This window comes from Sceloporus undulatus, chromosome 8 (assembly GCF_019175285.1).
Source record: "Sceloporus undulatus isolate JIND9_A2432 ecotype Alabama chromosome 8, SceUnd_v1.1, whole genome shotgun sequence".
NCBI lineage: Eukaryota > Metazoa > Chordata > Lepidosauria > Squamata > Phrynosomatidae > Sceloporus > Sceloporus undulatus.
Genome location: NC_056529.1, coordinates 30,455,671 through 30,475,528, shown reverse-complemented (window position 1 = coordinate 30,475,528; position 19,858 = coordinate 30,455,671). Strand labels below are relative to the sequence as shown.

The 19,858-nt window shown below is 41.9% G+C and overlaps 3 protein-coding genes across 3 annotated transcripts in view; all 3 read left to right on the top strand.

The window, feature by feature from the left end:
* Nucleotides 1-3,354, top strand: part of OTOA (otoancorin) — a 34,772-nt gene extending 31,418 nt beyond the window's left edge. Inside the window, exons 23-24 of the mRNA XM_042437842.1 lie at nt 1,521-1,601; nt 1,812-3,354. Coding sequence (XP_042293776.1) covers nt 1,521-1,600 — 80 coding nt within the window. The 3' untranslated portion in view covers nt 1,601; nt 1,812-3,354. The remainder of the gene's footprint in view (nt 1-1,520; nt 1,602-1,811) is intronic.
* Nucleotides 3,355-4,888: 1,534 nt separating this feature from the next.
* On the top strand, nt 4,889-16,474 carry KDELR2 (KDEL endoplasmic reticulum protein retention receptor 2). Its single transcript, XM_042438493.1, has 4 exons — nt 4,889-5,133; nt 11,012-11,112; nt 13,851-14,009; nt 15,271-16,474. Exons 1-4 carry the CDS (start codon nt 5,043-5,045, stop codon nt 15,532-15,534), a joined length of 615 nt encoding a protein of 204 aa, XP_042294427.1. The 5' UTR covers nt 4,889-5,042; the 3' UTR covers nt 15,535-16,474.
* Nucleotides 16,475-16,686: 212 nt separating this feature from the next.
* Nucleotides 16,687-19,858, top strand: part of DAGLB (diacylglycerol lipase beta) — a 24,945-nt gene continuing 21,773 nt past the window's right edge. The window contains exon 1 of the mRNA XM_042437841.1: nt 16,687-16,825. Coding sequence (XP_042293775.1) covers nt 16,687-16,825 — 139 coding nt within the window. The remainder of the gene's footprint in view (nt 16,826-19,858) is intronic.

Below are 19,858 nucleotides of genomic sequence, written 5' to 3'. Positions count from 1 at the left end.
CAATTAAAACGCAAGATGAGCTTAAATTAAAAGCCAAATGTAAAAACAATTGCAGATGCAATTTAAAAGCATCACTAAATACAAGGGCAATACCCGGCTGGTAATAGCAAGCCCTTTTCAGAGAAGCTGATTGATTGCCAAGAGTCACCTGAATTAAAACGAAGGCGTATTTTAATATTAGCAGAAGGAGAACCGCATTTTTGGCAGCAATCTATCTGAGACATGTTATATTGCCACAAGTAACTGGTCCCCAGATTGGCACAAACAGAAGCAAATCACTTTCTCTTGTACTCACTGTCCTGTTTACTCTCTACAGGGACGATCTCTCAGTGGGATGGAGATGCTGCTAACAATATTTTCCCTCTGGGTTTCTCCTGAGCAAAAACAGCTGCCAGCTGACAGTGGGACTTAATTATCTCTTCTTGGTTTCCCAGCTGACTTGGCACTGCTCACTTTAGGTCTACTTTATCTTCTTAGAATTCAAAGATACAGCCGTGTTAGTCTGTAGGATCAGTATGTAGAGAGATCTTGTAGTACCTTTGAGACTAACTAAAGGAAGAGGTTGTCAACATGAACTTTCGTAGACTTCAGTCCAAATGCATCTCAGGAAGTAGACTTTAGTCTATGAAAGCTCATGCTGCCAACTTCTTCCTTTAGTTAGTCTCAAAGATGCTACAAGATCTCTCTACATAATCATCATCATCATCATCATCATCATCATCATCATCATCATCTTTATTTGTATAACGCTTTTCCGTGGATGATCAAAGTGGTTTCCAATATCAGATTAACAATACGTAACACATCATGACTCTGCTTCTCTCCCCTCAAGATGGTGGTTGCGAGGAGGTCTCTTCTTCTTGGCAGGCAGAGGCCTGTTGTTTCTTGCCTGCTTCTCTCCCCATATTTATCCTACAGACTAACACAGCTGTATCTTTGAATTTCAAGAAGATAAAGTAGAACTAAAGTGAGCAATGCCAAGTTCAAATGCATCTGAGGAAGTAGATTTAAATCTACGAAAGCTCATGATGCTGCCAGCTTTTCTCTTCTTAATGGGACATGGCTGATTTCTGAATATAGTGTATATTCCCCAAGGTGTTCCTGACGTTTCGCCAGCATCTGTGGCAGGCATCTTCAGCCACAGATGCCACCCACAGATACTGGCAAAATGTCAGGAATAAACTCTTCTAGAACATGGCCACATAGTCCAAAAAACCCACAAAAAACTATGGATGCAGGCCATGAAAGCCTTCGACTTCACAGAACACTCCTATAATTACAAGTTAGGGCAATGACCCATGATAGAAATGCCCTGCTGGCGTAGCACACAGTGTACTGCAAAAAGCATGGAGTCCTAGGGAAATATTATGTACTTAGAGAACACATCCTTGTGCCGGCTGCTAGGAGACACTCATGATAGCTTTCTGGTCTGTGCTCATACCCAAACCTTTTCAGGTTTACAAGTAGACACATGGGCAAGTCACAGGCGCTGCTAATTCAAAATGCTTTGTCCTTCACAGGTGCTCCTTTTCCCTGTAGTTTAAGTCTTTGGGTGCTTCCAGTGTTCATCTTGTACTTGGCATCCATGGCCCTTGTTTAGGGTAAGCATGAACCTTATTCCAAAAATACTATTTTTGCAGCCATTGTACTTTAGACTTGCCATTTTGCATCATGCTTTCAATTTATCATGAATATTGTTCTCTTTGTACTTTTAAAGGAGCTTTGAAAATGTTAAAAGCGCTGTTTCAGGTATTAATTTTGCTGTATGTTTTCTTGCTTTCCCATTCCCCCAACCTTGGTATGTATTCCAGAGAGCTACAACTGATGTGGACAGAGAAGGAAAGCCTCTTAGGAAAGCCTACTGATGCAGAGAAAATATTTTGTGCCTCTCCAAGAACTGCAGTAGTTGTGAGTCCCAGCATTGCATTTAAGTGAGTCCCAGAAATGCATCTAAGCAGTATTTCTTAGCTTCTTAATTGTCCAAACTTCAAGATGTGTTGATGGCCATTGATTGCTGCTGAGACACTGCAGAATCAAATTAAACATTCATAGAAGAAGGTCAATAGCTTTTAGATGAAGATATTGATAAATCGTGAAGTGCAGGGGCTCATCATGACAAGCCCTATAACCGTGTCCCCAAAGAGGTTCCAAAAATGCAAGCAGCCATATTGATCCACGCCAACAAACCAGTCTAGCTGTTTTCACCTTCACCAGGAACAAGCTTTTGGTAAACTATATGGATCTCGATTGCCCATTCAAGACCCAGACTCCTACCATCTATTCTCCAAATCAACTACCCATCTGTAATTCAATGTTCCTCTTTTTCTACAGCCTTCTATATTATAAAGCATCATTGCATTTTCTAATAAATCATGTCTTCTCATGATAGATCCAAAGTATCTATTATGATAGACCCTTTAGTCATTTTGTCTTCTAGGGAGAATTCAAGTTTGATTTGCTCTTAGACCCATTTATTTGTCTTTTTGACAGTCCAGAGTATCTGTCCTCCAGCATCACGTTCCAAATGAATTTATTCTCTTCCTATCAGCTTTCTTCGTTCTCTAGCTTTCATAACCATACATAGACATTGGAAATACGATGACATGGACAATCCAGATTTCAGCAAGAAACCATATATATATTTAGACTTGAAGGTCTGGTCTAGTTTCTTCATACCTGTCCTTCCAAGTCCTAGTCTTCTTCTGATTTCTTGGTTTCATTCTGATTTATGACTTGAGGCAAAATATGGGAAATCTTTTAACTGTTTCAATATCTTCATTGTCTATCTTAGAGTGATGTAAATCATTTATGGTCATGATTTTTGTTTTCTTGATGTTCAGTTGTAACCCTGCCTTTGCACTTTCTTCCTTGACTATCTTCAACAATTGTTCCAAGTCTTTGCTATTTTCTGCTAGTAGTATGGTGTCATCTGGGTATTTTATATTGTTGAATGTCTTCCTCTGACCCTTCCTCCGAGTCTAATTCTGCTTTTCATACAATCCATTCAGGGTACAGGTTAAATAGAAAAGGAGATGAAATGCAGCCTTGCCTGACCCCTTTCACCAACGGGAAACCGCCCTGTTTCTCCATATTCTGTCTTGACAATGGCATCTTGCCCTGAATACAGGTTACGCATCAGGACAAAAGGAGTGGCACACCCATTCCTTTAAAGAGCAATCCATACTTTTCCATGATCTGTGCAGTCAAATGCATTGCTATATACCCTATAAAGCACAGGCTGATATTCCTCTGGAGTGGCTCACAGATGTATAGGGATGCTAAGAATAGCCTCACTTTCAAAGTATTATAAAAATGTAAGCGATCTTGTGGCACCTTTGAGACTAACTAAAGAAAGAAGTTGGCAGCATGAGCTTTCATAGACATAAGTCTACTTCCTCAGATGCATAAGTCTATGAAAACTCAAGCTGCCAACTTCTTTCTTTAGTCTCAAAGGTGCCACAAGAATGATCTTTACTGATTCTACAGACCAACACAGCTATATCTTGAATTCTCCACTGAGAGGGGACAGAGAAGCCTAAGAGTGGTAAGAAATTACATTATCAGTCTTGCTTATTTAGCCCTTTGTGCTCTGGTTCACTACAATGTTTTGGTTTGGTTGTTATGAATAATTTTGCCTCTTTTCTTCTGTGTGTTTTGGAATTAATAAAACGTATGCTTTGTAAATTGTTTCTGATACGGAACATAGTAAACTTGCTCTTTCTGCTCCATATGATAAAAAGCGTTGAATGTTGCTTTACAATTATTATTGTTGTTTTTGCCTATGTCTTCTTATCTGTCTTGATGTTTTGCTACAGAACCAGGTTTCTTTTGGGCTTGGGACATGCTGTGGTCCGTAAGAGCTGGCGAAACGTATTGCTAGGCCCAACGCTCTGCCCTTGCAGCAGCGCTGCCGTTTATTCATGGAACCGTAGAACCATAGTTGGAACTAGGGACCCCCAAAAGGGCCATCCAGTCCAACCCCATTCTGCCATGCAGGAACTCTCAATTGCGTTTTAATGGTTAGCAACAAGTGCTGATTGATACTGAACAGGCCGAATGTTTGGCACTGCTTTAACGTTGTCTGGCTCAAGGCTATGGAATTCTGGGAGTTGGAGTTTGTTACTGTGGGTTATTCCTGCAACAAACTCCAACTCCCAGAATTCCATAGCCTTGAGCCAGACAATGTTAAAGTAGTATCAAACTGGGTTATTCCTTGTTTCCATCTCTCCTTGGCAAGGCTTGTCTAGGGCTTCCCCTGAGGGCTGAGGAGAGACTATGACCTGGCCATGGCTACACACTGGGTTTCATAGTGGAGAATGGGACACAAACCACTAGGCCACACTCCCTGACAAACACGGGGGACACTAGTTTGTACTGCGCATGCGCGTCAGGAGGATACGTTTGACTAAGGTCCCCCCTTGTACAACATTTGCGCCTGCGCAGAAAAGGAAAGCTTGGCTACTGCGCACGCGCGCAATCTTTCCTCATCCTCCGGCTCACAGAGCGAGGAAGGGAGAGGAGTGGGCGTGGCTTAACATTGCCCCGCCCTCATGTCCCTATCGCCCCTTTGCAGAAAAGCCCGGTTGCTGCGCACGCGCAATCCTTACCCACCAGAGCGAGGAAGAGAGGAATGGGTGTGGCTTAACCTTGCCCCGCCCCCATCCCTCCCCTAACACCCCTGCGTGGAACTTCCTCCCCTCACAGAGCGACGAAGGAAAGAGAGGGCGTGGCCTAGCTTTTGCCCCGCCCTTTTACCACTCCCCTATCGTCCATGCCGCTGCGCACGCGCAATCCTACTTCTCCCTTAGAGCAAAGGAACGGAGAGGGCGTGGCCTAATTTCCCCCCGCCTCTTTCTAAGTCTCTTGCTGCCACTGCTGTGCTGTTGCTTGCTGCTTCCGGTCCGTCTTCATTTCCCGGCGTCCCCCGCGCCCGCGCTGGCTGCCTCTGGCCACGTCTCGTCCGGGCCACGTCGCTCGGTGCCCGCGCTCCTCTCGCCATCTTCTGCGCTCCGCCACACGCCGCCTCTGCCTCCGCCATCGCCATGAACGTCTTCCGCCTCACCGGGGACCTCTCCCACTTGGCCGCCATCATCATCCTCCTCCTCAAGATCTGGAAGACCCGCTCCTGCGCCGGTGCGTCCCGGAATCAGCTGGGAGGGCTGGGCGCGCGTTTGGAGGGGAGACCGAGGGGGAAGGAGGAGGACAGGCAGACAGACAGACAGACCCAGGTTCCAATAAGGCTCCTTCGGCTCTGACCTTCTTTTACTTCATCCAGACTGAAGAAATAACCCGGTTTGGCACCGCTTTAACTCTATGGGATTCTGGGGGTTGAGTATGTTTTGGGGCTCACCACAAACTCCAACTCCCAGAATTCCATAGCCTTGAGCCAGGGCTTCTGGGAACGGTCGTCGGTTGCCATTGCCATGTTTTATATATGTATATATATATATATATATAATATTTATATTTATGTACTTCTAGAAATTTTATATTTATATATTCATTATATTTTAATATATTTATATTATAATTATATAAATTTTATGTTTATATAGTTAATATATTTTAATATTTAAAATATAATTATGTTTATTATATTTATGTAATATTTAATATATTTATATAAATATATATTTAATATGTTTTGATTGATAATTGTTTTTTTAATTTTAAAAATATAGATTTTTATGTATTTTAACATTTTGTTATGGTTTAAAGTAATAATAATAATAATAATAATGGACAGTGAAAGTGGTATCAAACCGGATTATTTCTGCAGTGAGGACTCAGCTTTAGAAACGCCGTTCCCAGGATTCCAGAGCCATCAGCAGCGAAAGTGGTGTCCAACTGGGTTATTTCTGCAGTGAGGAGGCAGCCTTAGAAATAGCATTCCCAGAATTTCAGAGCCGTGGTCATTAAAAGCTGTATCAAACTTGATTGTTGCTGCAGTGCGGACTCAGCCCTAGAACGGCTGTTCCCAGAATTCCATAGCACTAAGCGAGGGCAGTCAAAGTGGTGTCAAACTGGATTGCTTCCACAGTATGCAGCCAGCCCTGGTGCCATACTAAAGGATTCTGGGAATTATACCATTGGATCTTGGGGATTGTAGTTTATTGTGGCCCCAGAGCTCTCTGCCAGAGGAGGCTCAGTGTCTCACAGAACTGCATTTCCTGGAGCCCCTTAGCGTTGCTCCAGGGCAGTTAAAGTGGCCTCAAACTGGGTTATTTCTGCAGTGTGTTTTGGATCCTTGTTTTTTTTGGGAGGGGAAAGGTAAAAGGGTCCACCAAGCTCTTTGTGGGTTTTGGTGAAGGACGTTGCTTTCAGCCTGGAGGCTTGTGAGCACTTGGAGAAATGGGTGGGAAAGAGAGGGACCAGTTTGGGGGGCTGCTGCAGTCGTAAAGCCCCCTCACATTCTTCTTTGCTGGGGGGTCATTTTACACTTGGCCAAGGGAGAATTTGGTGGCACTGCGAAGAAGTAGCGGCTCACTCATTTCCTCTTGGCCCTGGAATAACTCCAATGGAATAACTCCTTGGAGAGAGGCAGTTTGGTGGGTGCCATTTGAGGAAGGGTCTTCCAAGAATTTCCCCTTCTTAATGCCTCCGAAGTCTATGGAATGATGTAGGAAATGGGGTCTCCGTTAAACCAAGTTTTCAGGGGGGTCAGTCACACAGTGAAAATAATCTAGGATGAATCTGGGTTGAATCTCCGCTGTTCACACAGATATCCCAAATGCACTCGATTCATAGTTTTCTGTGGGTTGCATAGTGTGAATAACAAACCCAGAACGAGTGAGATGGCTCGCGTTGTCGTGCTAAAAACAACAACGTGTGAATGGCCCTCAGATACAGTGTGATGCAGCCAATGTGATACAATAGCCGAGTGTTGGACCAGGACCAGGCAGGCTTAGTTTCACATTCCTGCTTAGCTTCTTTGTCACGCCAGTTCAGCTCAGCCTGACCTCCCTCGCAGATGCGTTGTGAGAAAGGAAAATGTGCGCCACTCGACAAACAAAGATTGGAATTAAGGTAATAGTTATTATTTTTAACGGTCAGGGGTATTTCTCCAGTTGCGCTTAAGCCATACATCTTTAAAGAGTCAGGAGACAATCACCTTTACAGTGTATTAAATGTTGAGGGTGCTTTGGTTGTGTATTCCTGCATGGCAGGAGGTTGGGCTGGATGGCTCTTGGGGTCTCGTCCGACTCTACTTTCATGTGCTTTATTCTGTATGATGTGCGTAGATAGAAGTAATGTGCTCAGAAAGAATCAAAGATACCAACTAGTTTGCTTTGACGCTGCTACAGTTTTGAGATTCTGGAGCTCTCTGGTGTTAAGCAGGGCAAGAGTTCAAGAATCCTCATCAAGACACACTGTTCTTCGACAACAGTTTTGGTAGAGGAGAGTTCGGACATGGCCTACAATTGTGTTTTCATGTCCTGCCAAACAGAAAGGTTGCACATTTTCATGCACAGTTGTGCATCTGAGTTCTTGGGGCCTCACTTTTTAAACTTTCATGATAGACTGCCTATTTCCATCCACCTCCAAGAAGAGCTTGAATCCAGTTTGACTCAAAGGCTTGGCAGATTCTTTTGCTTGCATTGCCAATAGCAGTTGAAACCTGGAAGCAAATGACTGGATCAAGGCTTGGGAGCATAGGCTCTCAATTGGGATTCCTGGCCTAGTCTGACGTGGCAACTAGCAGAAGGTGTGGCGAACGAACGGAGCGGCCGGGGAGAGAGGGATGTGCGCTGTGTTCTTGCTGCACCCGCTTTTAATAGACAAACTCATTTCTCATTGACATTTGTTACATATTTTGATGCCAGCATTGCTATTTTATAGCTGACATTCTCTCTTCTGTGCTGCAATTCATTTTAAGCTAGTTACTCAGTGTAGCTATTAGCAATTCTGTTCCATCCTCATTGATGATTTGGTGCTGGGTTGTGTTCCTATGTCTAACCGCTTTCCCAAACTAGCGGCTGTGTTGGTCATTCTGCTTGGAAGACTTAAGTCTGTAAGGAGGATGGAATGCTGTCTGGTGGCAAAGTGGATCAGTTACAGTTGAATGGTCGGTTGGTATTTTCCTGGAGCTGATTTTAAAGCTACAGAGTTGTCTTGCTGTAGATAAACAACCAGAATCTGAAAAGTATGGGACATCCTTCTTTCGGGGAATAATTGAGGATTATAATTCATTAACCTAGTATAAGGAGACATGGTTTTATTACTTTCAGAACACAGCCATTAGAACAGCGTTCTTGCGCAGTTGTAAATCCAACTTTGCTCACTGAAGACCAGAGTCTGAATCCTTACTCAGCTATGGAAAGCCCTTGGCCATATCAGAAGAAGGCAAAGGCAAGTCTCCTCTGAACAAATCTTGCCAAGAAAACCCTATAAAGGGCCTTAGGGTCACCATAAGACAGACATGATGTGAAGGCATACAACAACATATTCATGCTTGTTATTGAACCCTAGTGAATTGTCCAAAGGACTAATAAAAGAAAACTGTACAGAAGGAACAAAGGTGGCTGTAGCATTAACTGAACTATGTAGACCTGGGGCAGGTTTGTTCGTATCACTCACACTTTCATCTCTTCCGTCTTGGCGTTGGTCAGTGAAACTGTTCTGTGGCTACCAGCAGCTCCTCTCACCCTAAAATGTCAGGGAGAGAGATGAGACAGTAGGGCCCATTGCAGCGGCCCATTTGGGACCAGTTGTCCTCTTCTGTCTCCGAATTATTTCCCTTAGCTCTCTTGCCTTGTAATTATAACGGTTGCATAACACTAAATGTTTTGTGAGACATTTAGCCTTCTCTATCAGAGAGCACTGGTGCCACAATAAACTTCAATTCCCAGGATTCCCTAGCACTGAGCCAGGGCAGTTAAAGCAGTCTCAAACTGGATTATTTCTGCAGTGTGTTTTGGATCTTAGTCATGCTGTACCTACTTGGGTTTTTATCATGCCAAACTATGAAGCATCAATGGTTCGAACGCTTTGTTTCACACTGAGCCATATGGTACATCTCTAACAAATGGGAGCATGTGGCATCATATTATAGGAATATAATGAGGCATGAATTTGTAATCAACCCTTATTTTGCAGCCACTGAGGCATAATCTCTACAAAAATGTGACTTGTGAACTTGTTATAGTGGGAAGGAGATTTTTAATGGCTTGTGTGTCACAGCTTCAGTTATAAACAGGCATCAGGGGGAGATGGAGGCACATCAATGTGCTCAAGATAATGGCCAGTGACAGAATATCAGGCCCCAGTGTCCTGCTTGAGCGGCTCCCAGGGTTGATGGCTGCTTGGGGTTAAATGAACTGTTAGTGTCTTACGGCTTGGCAGCTGTTTCTATGGGAATTTCGGGCAGACTGGGATTAGGGCTAGTGAGCCTTGCCAAAAGCTAGATGACTCCTTTGTGATCCTAGTGGGGAGCGGGTGAAAGAAAGGGAACTGACTGGAAAAGGGACTTCTGGGTGGAAATAGGCAACACGTTTATTTAACAGAAGAGTGGCTTTGGGCTTGGCAGCTGTTTTTACACCGGCCGCACCCATCTGCTGGGCGGTTACATAGAGGACAATAGCATGAGGATAGAGACTGACACAAACCCAACTGTTGCTTTCATGCACCGCACCGAAGATAGAGGATCTCAGCCCTTCTCAGTTATAAAGCTAGTTTATTTGCTCAGAGGTGCTGTATATGTGCCCTATTTCCATCATAGTCCTTGGCTAACTTAAAAAGTACTGGCTGGAGTGGCATTTGTGCCATCGGAAGATGGTGCGAAATCCACTGTGATAATTATGAGATGAGCAAAACTCCAATAGATGGTTTTAAAAAATCCTCTCTGATCCCTTTAGATGATAGCCTCAATCTAGAATGATTCCTCTTCAGCAAAATGAACTATTTGTGGAATAGTTGGATAGGAAGATACTCTGTGACCAATGGTGCTCCTTTATCCTATGGCCCTTTAACCCCCGAAATCCAACAGCAGTTGCCACCAAAGTTCACTTTGACTCCAGTAAAGACCATAGTAGCTTGTCTGCCCAGGTTTGTATCATGGCTAAACATGCCAGTCATCTGCCAGAGCTTTCTACACTTCCCCCTCCCCAAAAAGGATGGCACAAGTGAATTTCCTTAAACCTCTACAATAAAAAGCAGTGTAGCTCTTCATTTGCACAAGTAAACTATAGGAAAAGTGTTCAAAGCTCAGAGGATTTGGGGAATAGACTGAAGAATCCCTAGTGTTGCTCATATTTCTCTCATACCTGTATATGTTGTTGTTGTTGTTGTTTATTTATTATTTATTTATATAGCTCTTACAATTCACACAGTTTTAGTACTTTTAGTTGTGGTGGGGTGATGTTGGGGTTGAGCCACCTGCTACTTCCCTCCCTTCAACACAAGCCCTGTTTTGACCCCAAGTACCTTAAGGTCTATTTGAAATCCCATTGGAATATATGTCCTCTGCCACTCCCATCTCCTTGGGGGCTGCGCACCATCACTGATGGTGCCACCATGCTTGTCTCTTGCAGCTGTAAGACTGTGAGAATAGCCCTAATGGATCGGCTCAGCTCATCTAATCCAGCAACTTATTTCCGCACAGTGACCAACTACCTGCATCTGGGGAACCCAAATGAAGACATAACAGCATTAGCTCTCCTGTTGTTGCTACACAGCAGCTGTAGTTCAGTGGTTCTAGCTACTGTTTTAAGTAATGCCAGACTATTATTCTTTGCAATAAGATGCCTTATACATTTCCTGGTCTCGGAAAAAAGTAGTAGCGGTGGTGGTAGTAAAAATTAGTTGTCATAGTAATAAAAAACATGAGAAGAGTTTACAACTGTATGACAAACATGTAGATTTTCAAAGGTTTGTGTGGGTGTGTTTAGACTTGGCTCACAGTATTCTGTTGTTATGGCGGGCATATAGTCACTTTGTATAGATGGGTATTTTTGATGTACATAAGTCAGACTTTTAAAGACCTTTCCTCATAATACTCTCTTTGTTAATCTAGGTATATCTGGGAAAAGCCAGCTTCTTTTTGGACTGGTCTTCACCACACGTTATCTGGATCTCTTCACTTCCTTCATTTCATTTTATAACACTTCTATGAAGGTATGGTGTATTTTCATTCATTTAATGAATGGTAACTAGAATAAGGCATTTCAATCCCGAAGAAAAGTAAATGTACAAATAGACCACCTACTGTTTCTATTAAAATTCATGTTGATAAATGCAATGAGTTGCAGTTCCAGGAAAGGACCAGTTTTACAAATGGTACCATAAATTGTCTTTCCATCACTACTTATTCGTGTGCCTTTTGAGCCATATGAGGTTCTAAGATGTTTGGCGGTTTTGCCCTAGTGAGTGCAATTCAATTCATGCTTTGGTGGCTGATCAGACCCTATACTAAGGTTAAAAATCATATAGTTCTCAGATGTTGTTGGAATGCAGGTCCCAGCTTGCCTCAACATTGACAGTGTTGAGTAGGGCTTCTGGGACTGGCAGTCCAGCACATCTAAAGGACCATATGGTTCCTATCCCTGTTTAAAGGTTTGCTTTAATTGGTTTTGTCATTGCTATAAATATTATCTTGACTACTCATATTTAAAGCAGTGCACCTACAGCAGAAATTATGAACTGTGGCTCTCCAGATGTGTTTAGACTTCACCTTCCATAATCTCTCACCATTGAATTCTTGCTTATTTGCATCTGTCTGCTTTGCAATATTTGTTCTGTTTCCAAACCTTGTGTTTAACAGCTTCTTAGAGATTGTTAAAGTGAACAACTAAAAGAAAGCTATGGAGAGGATTGGACAGTAAAGTCCAAGGGAAGGCTAATGAAGGTTTTGGAGACAATGAGATGCCAAGCTTCTAGTAGCAGTAGTACAACTTGGCCATCTGGAAGCTCTCCTTTGGAGTTTTGTTGCAGCTTAGTGCATAGTGCTTATAATATTCATTGTCGAGTGAGTAAAATGGTAGTGTAGAGTGTTCTGAAATTATAGTATTAATGATAGAAAATGCTAAAGAAAACCCAAAACAGAACAAAACTGCAAGCCTAGCAGAAGTTTGTGAGGCCCTTCTGCTGCAGAGGTGATGAATCTGAACACATGGAGGCTTAACCTTCTCCTGGTTGGAAGACCCACACGAGATTATGATAAGCTTGAGTGCCTCCAGCAAAATGAGATTATCGGTGTTTGTTAGTCCATTTATTTTGTAATGATCAAAGTTTCCTGTCTAATTGTGGAAACCCAGTGGTCATAGTACATCAGATAAGAAGACTGAAAGGCATTTCATTCAGAGTTTTGTGTTCTGATGATGCTGCGTGAAAGGACAGTTCTGGTACAGATCACACATTCCTTGGCTGATCCTGTGCTCAGAGGTACCCTCTTCTTTAATTCATCGGGTACGTTTCTCTGTATTGAACCACTATTTTTTTATCTGGCTCCAATTGGCTGATCTTTAAAAAACCCAAAGTATATATATATCCCATGAGCCTGAATTCTGTGTAACCTTTATTTAGGAGCTCTCTAGTTTCTCCAGGTACTAAGCTTGTTTTGAAACCCTTCCTGAGAATAGCCTCATCCAATCTGTTTCTCTTTTTTTAAAAGGCAAAACAAAACAGTTGACCCAAAAATGTTATTAAAATGTTATTGATACATATTTTCCCTTCCTTCCTATGTTGCTGTTGATAGTAGTGGTCTTGGATAGTGTCTAAGGAGTAGAATCTTACTAGTTTATAAAGTTGAATGTAGCATTTCAACAACCTTACATCTTGCATAAGTATTCTTTCTCTGTTAATACACTTTGCAGATTATAATCTCAAGAAATTAACCTGGACCTCCTGTGGGCTGGGGAATGTGTAGCCCTCCAGATGATATAAGACTGCAAGGCACATCGGCCCAAACCAGCATGGCCAGTAGGGAGAGATTGCAGGAACTGGGATCCAGCAGTATCTGGAGGGCTGATATTCCCATTGCCTCTTTTTGACATTGACCTGGATTTCAGCTGTTATGGTTACTGTGACTTTGAGCAAGACATCCCATTTTTTCCTCACTTGTTAATGAAGTATTTTTGTCTTGCGTGTAATGAAACCCAATTTCCTCAAGGTAACCTCTTTTTCAAAGTTAGTAGAAGGCCCAAAAATAGAAAATGAGATCTTGTCTTCCTTAACTGTAAGCCAAATAATTAAATGGTAGGGCTGTTATGTAGCAAGCCCACTACTAATGAAACACATTTCAAATGTACTAAAGCCGAATTATGCTGGCAACTTCAGTTGTGATCCAAACATACTTGCAGCTTCATCTGTGCTTGCCACAAGGAACTGCTTTCCAGCTGAGGAGATCTTAGAGTCAGAAAGTTCTGGTGCTACCTGATCGCTATACAGTATAGCATTCCTTCAGGAAGGTTGAAGTTCTCCCATTTGGTTATGAAAATCAGATATTGGAAGAGCTCATATAGTATTGGCATCTAATCCCTGGACAGATGGGGATTTTACACCACTGTCCCTCTAGTGAATTTATCATTTAACATTGCCACTTTTCCTTCCCCATCTTTAATATTGTATGTATTACACTATATGTTCTGTGGCTTCTAAGAATAACCCTACAATACCTTCCTTAAGCATTGTGCACTTACTAATAACATTAACTGTTGATAGTGATGCCATGTGGTCTGGTCTGAAAAGTTCAGAGTATCATAAATCCTTATCAGGGCTACAGTAGTTAATTGATTAAATTCCTGCTTGATTTGAAGCACACTGATTCATCAAAAGTGTAAGTATAACTGGCTTTTCTTTTAGGATGACCGCAGGGATTAATAGCCTGATAACTCATTTGTGTGTCTTCCTTTCAGCTAATCTACATTGCTTGCTCATATGCCACAGTCTACCTGATCTACATGAAATTTAAGGCTACTTATGATGGAAACCATGATACGTTCAGAGTGGAGTTCCTTGTGGTTCCAGTCGGTGGGCTTTCTTTTCTTGTCAATCATGACTTCTCTCCTCTGGAGGTTAGTCTTTATTTCATGAAGCCTTGAGTTTTGAAACAATACAAAGAAAACTTGGATAACTGCACTGAGAGTTCTCTGCTCTTCTAACCACAAATCTATGGCCTGTTACAGACTGCCAAAATAAAGCTGCTTCGGGTCTCTTTGGAGGTATGCTATTTAAATGATGCATGGTTCCTAAGAGTCCGGAGGTCGCGCCAAAGCCACACTCCATTCCTAAGCACTGGAGGGAAGCTTTAGTGCAGCTTCCGGATTTTTAGGAGGCGTGCATCATTTAAACAGCATACCTCCAAAGAGACCCGAAGCAGCTTTATTATGGCAGTCTGTAACAGGCCTATGTGTGTTTTATTTTGTCAAAATTATATGTTGCACACTAAAAAAGAAAAATGACCTATTGAATTCAGTGGGCTTTGCTCACAGGAAAATGTAGGATTTCAGTTTCAAAGTTCATTGGAAATAGAAATCAATCTTGTGCCCTTCATTTTCTGTAATTGAATGCAGCAGAGAAGTATTTGGTGCCATCTAGAGAATTTAGGAAGATCTACAGTTCTTAAAATTGTCCTGTATTTTTTTTAATGGGAGTGGAAAATACAGGCAATAACATCTGCTGTTTTAGCTGATCCATGTATGAGTACAGGGAAATAGTATTTGTTAACCTTACCTTCCACAAAGTCAGAATACACACCAGAGACAGAGAACTGTTATGGCTTGACCAGCTGTTGACTGACTTTGGGATAAGTGAAGAGAAACCAGTTCATTGAGAAATTATTTTAATGGTCAGGTAGTATAAAATACCACTTCCAAACTATTTCAGGATACTATACTTTTCAGCACAGACAGAATGTCCAAATAGGTGTTTCCCTTGGACTTTTAACTTTAAAAATGCCTGTCTTAATTTAAAGTTACTGTCATGGCATTCCTATAATTTTAAAAGTGCAGGTAGTCTTAGTATACATCTCACGTAATGTTCTTGCCTCTGACATAAATTGATGAGGACTTTGGATTTGCCCAGTTAATATTTAATATCTGTTCTTGCACTAAGAGATTACCCACTACTTTACTACTTTCTCAAAGAGATTTGAGAATGACCACTATGGAGTCTTGGAGAGGTAGGACTGGCTGCTCAGTTTATTCAAATACGCTTTCCTATGTGAGATTGATATGACAGAAGAGAGTATACAAACAAATACAGTATTTTTACAATAGTAAATAAGAATGTTATTAGTGATACTATCACTTGAACATGATGTTTCTGTTCTTCCAGATCTTGTGGACCTTCTCCATCTACTTGGAGTCAGTTGCTATTCTTCCCCAGCTCTTTATGATCAGTAAAACTGGGGAAGCAGAGACCATCACTACTCACTACCTTTTCTTTTTGGGCCTGTACCGTGCCTTGTACCTTATCAATTGGATTTGGCGTTACTACTTTGAGGGATTCTTTGATCTCATAGCGGTTGTGGCTGGTGTGGTTCAGACTATTCTTTACTGTGACTTCTTCTATTTGTATGTTACGAAAGGTAAGACATGATGCGTAGTCTTCCTGTTATGTAGCTCTAAATATGTGTTCTGGATCTTTTGCATGCACAAGTTGTTGGGTACATTAGAAGATTTAACAGTGTGTGCAATTTACAACTAGACATAAATAACCTGAAGGTATCAGATCTCATCTGCTCTTGGAATCTAAGCAAGGTGAGGCCTGGTTGGCACTTGGACGAGGGTCCACCAAGAAATACTAAGTGTTGCATGCTATATTTCAAAAGAAGGAATTGGCAAAATTACCTCTAAGTATTCCTTGCCTAAGAAAATCCTGTGAACTTCATGGGTTGCATAAATTGATAGGCCATTTGAAGTCATGTGCACACACACAATGTGCACACACACAAAGCAAGAGTTGATGTAGGGACTTCCTGCTTTCCTTCCAGTCTGTTCTGGTTTTTCTTAGTATAGGAGAGGAAATAAGCTGAATGCTATTTCCCTAACTGCATATATACAGCTTTCTTGTATGTACTTAACATACTTTTATGCAGCGACCAAAGCAGGATCACTACCTTTTAAGGCTTTGTTAGTTTCAAAGTTTTCTGGAACAATGACCAATATCCTACATTGAGCAGATGAAGGGCACTACTCTACCTGCACAATTTTGTGTGTTCCTCACACACCACACAGTTGTCAGAAACCCAGGAGGAGCACCTGCTACTGGGGGGAGGATGTTACTAAGAGGTTGCCTGTCAGTGTTTTCAATAACACTTACATTATGTTATCAATATGTATGCTTCCTAGTATTTCCCCCATATATTGCATTACTTTTCTTTTGAGCCTACATTCCAGTCACTATTGAACACACACACACACTCTCTCCCTTTCGTATTGTATTATGGCCATGAAGTAGTCAATGAGGATTATTAATAGGAGCAATTCATATTGTTCATAAAATGAACGTCCCGAACAAAATACCCATATTGCAAAATGCCTATCAATGCATGAAAGTCTATGGTAGCTTTGGAGGGCAGTTGGAACGATTTGAAGACTCAGTAAATATTTTTTTATGTATGCATTTTTACTGTACATTATGAAGTATATTTAAACTCTCATTTTACTCAAGTAGCTTAGGGATAGTAGGGATCCGTTTTGTTCATAAGGGGAAACCTTGTTCCAAAATTGCAGTTCGCTTTGGGACGCAATGTCTAAAACAAATCTGGTGGAAGAGAATAACAGTGCAGTACTTTGCCACAGACTACTTGCTTGTGTTGCATGGAAATACCTTGTGACAGATTGTGATCTCCAGAATACACTTCTGGAAATAGTGTTAACTGGTTGTGGTAATGTGAATTGCTTATTGCCACTCTGCAAGATAGTTTCAGTGATACTATCAAAGTGGCAATTACTTATTAGCTATTAAAGGCCTTGCTTTTATATCTGTCTTCTTACAGGAAAGCCCTTAAACCCCAATGTAGACTAATAACATCATGAAGAATTCCCTTTTCTCTGTTGGTGAAGATGGCACGTTGGGTGAATATTTACTGTTTAACAAGTAATGAAAATTCTGTAGGTAGTTAAAACATACAAAGTGAATATTAAAAAACAGATTAGAACGACATTTTAAACATGTGCATTTTTAAAAAGGGAATAAAACGTAAGCAACCATAACCTCCCTTTTTTCTTTATAAATCCATCTCTCCCAAATGCTGTTGGAAATCTTCACCTCTATAGAGCAGTGATTCCCAAACTTTGGTCCTCCAGATGTGTTGTTTCATTTCCCCAGAACCACTGAATGTTGGCCAAACCTCTGGGCTTCTGGGAGTTGAAGTCCAAACAAATGCGGGAATTATTCTTAGACTGAAACTGTGGAGCTTCTGTATCAGCTTAGTTTCTGGAGTAATGTGAGTAATTTGTACTGTGAAACTACGTGTGTATCCAAGGATTTCTTAGCTGGTGATATGTGAAGCTGTGTTCTGTTTCTTTCCTACAGGTGGATTGGAATTTTGGTGTTGTATTCCATTCACAAAGGACAATTTAACGGTGCTGGAGGGGGTTGTTGCACAGCTATCTTCCTCGTCCTCCTTGTTCTTCTGGCAGCCATAATATGTGCTTTATCTTCTATTTGTATATCAGCATGCAAGGTAAGGACAATTTTATACACTCGGCCCTTCACATTTGTTCTTGTCGACTTTGCAGATTTGATTATTAGCGGATTTATTAATAAGTTCGTCTAGGAATCTCTAGGTCCTCCAGTGCAATCTGATCTGTGGTCAAGTAACCAAAAGTCACTGAAGGACCTAGAGATACTGGAGAGAAACTCCATTATGGTGCCATAATCAGGACCTCCAACTACAAATGTAGACAAACGGACAAATTTTCACATGGAGGACACATTTTGGAAAAAAGGAGATCTCAAAAATGGTGGTTTTTTTTAATTTATATAATGCATGTTCTAGGCATGATAAATGGGACATTTGGCATTATTCCAAGACAAGGGCAAAATTGCTCCCTTTGGCCAAAAACCAGAAGAGGAGGAAGATGGAAGAAGCAAGGAGGAGAGCGAGAAGAAAAAGAGGAAAAGAGGAGGAGAGGAGAGAAAAAGGGGAGAAGAGGGAAGGATGAGGTGGAGAAAAGAGGTGAGAAGAAGAAGGAGGAGGAAGAACAGGAAAAGAGGAGAAGAACAGAAGAAGAGGAGGAAGAAGAGAGGAGAGAGGGAACAAAAGGGAGGAGAGAAAGAAGAAGAAAGGCCTTTCCCTGCCTTGAGCCCCGGGCCGGCGAGGAAGCTCAAGGCAGGAGAAAAGGGTCCCTCACGAGAACCTCTCCTGCCTTCTACCTCCGGGCCAGCGAGGAACTTCAGAGGGAAAAAGGTCTCCCCGAGGCAAGCCCTTCGTCCCTCCGGAAGCCTCCGTGGCCGCGGGAAACGGCAAGGGAGGGGAAAGGGGCCTGCGAGCAGACCTTTCCCCTGGCCCTCCCACCCCCCCGGCCGCGGAGACCAAGCAGGAACGGCCTTCTGAGCGATCTTTTCCCGCCTGGTGTCGGGGGGGGGGGGGGTCCCGGGGGCGGGGCCAAACCGGGGCGAACCGTGGCCCCCCCAAACCGGGAAAGTCCGCCCCAGGCGATAGGCAAGCTACTCCATTAGGCATTGTCAAATAAATTGCTTGATACAATCAGAATATAATTGTCTGATATAATCAGGAGGCTATTTAAAATGGATAATTATTCAATAATAATGAGCTGCAAATATCTGTGTGCAGTGACTTATATTTATAATAATCTGGTAATAATTGTTACTTGTGTATGTTGAGATTATAGCTCCTCCCGTTGTAGGGATCATGTTTAAACAGTATGAAATGGGTCTGTTTCTGTTCTCAAGGTTAGGATCTAAAACCCAAGAAAATAATACTGGAAAGGCTGACCCAGCATGTGGTTGGCATTTGTATATATTAATCTTCCTCTTTTCCTGAATGGATTAATATTTAAGGTTTTGTAAGGAGCCACTAAATACATAGGCCACAATCCTGTCTCCACTTGCCGGAAATAAATTGTGTTGAACTCATCAGAGTTATTTCTGAGTAAGTGTGGCCTATATACTCTTTCATGTTCTGTTGGTGCTGTCTCATCATGCACATAGCACTTGTTGTGTGTGATGTAGTAAATACTACCTTTTGCTATTTGCTTACTTTGCATTTGTTAGTCTTAATCCCCCTTTTAAAAAACCTTATATCAACTGATACATGAACTTCCAACTTTGCCTTTCAGGAACCATTTCCAACCCTGGCCTAGGAAGTCTCTTCCAAATTGCTGTACTACGCTTGCCTTTATTTGCCGAACTGGTCTGGGCTGTTGTGGGAGCGTCTGGTGTCAGACAGCAGAGTGAATTGTGAAAGACTATGATCAGGCCATATTTGGAACCGCATTGCCAGGTAAGAGACTCAGGCCTCTTAGCTGAGACGGTGGGAGAAAACTATCAGTACTCCAGGGAATGTGTCTCTGGTGTATTTTAATATTTCAGATCACTTACTTAATCTTCTTGACATGGATTATTTTAGGGTCTCTTGAGGTTTGTGCTTTTGTAGAAGGAACTCATGAATACCCAGACCTGGCAGTGTTACCATATACACAGAAAGTCCCAAGTTCATTCCTATATCTCCAGGTAGGGTGAGAGGGGGAAACTGCTTGAAATCAAGAGACCATTGCCAGCAGTGTAAAATAATAATAAGAATATATATATATAATAATATATAATATAATAAATAAAATTAAAAAACATACTTATTATTATTATGTTTATTAATACCCCACCGTCCCTCAGGCAGGGACTCAAGGCGGCTTTCTTTTCCGCCTCTCCTCAAGGCTGAAGGCAGGGCAACAAT

Excerpts from the sequence above, each read along its gene's own strand:
- KDELR2 (XM_042438493.1), top strand. The coding sequence starts at position 5,043 with ATGAACGTCTTCCGCCTCACCGGGGACCTCTCCCACTTGGCCGCCATC. Across the intron at positions 5,134-11,011 it reads GAAGACCCGCTCCTGCGCCG|GTATATCTGGGAAAAGCCAG; the intron begins GTGCGTCCCGGA and ends TTGTTAATCTAG. Across the intron at positions 11,113-13,850 it reads TTTATAACACTTCTATGAAG|CTAATCTACATTGCTTGCTC; the intron begins GTATGGTGTATT and ends TCTTCCTTTCAG.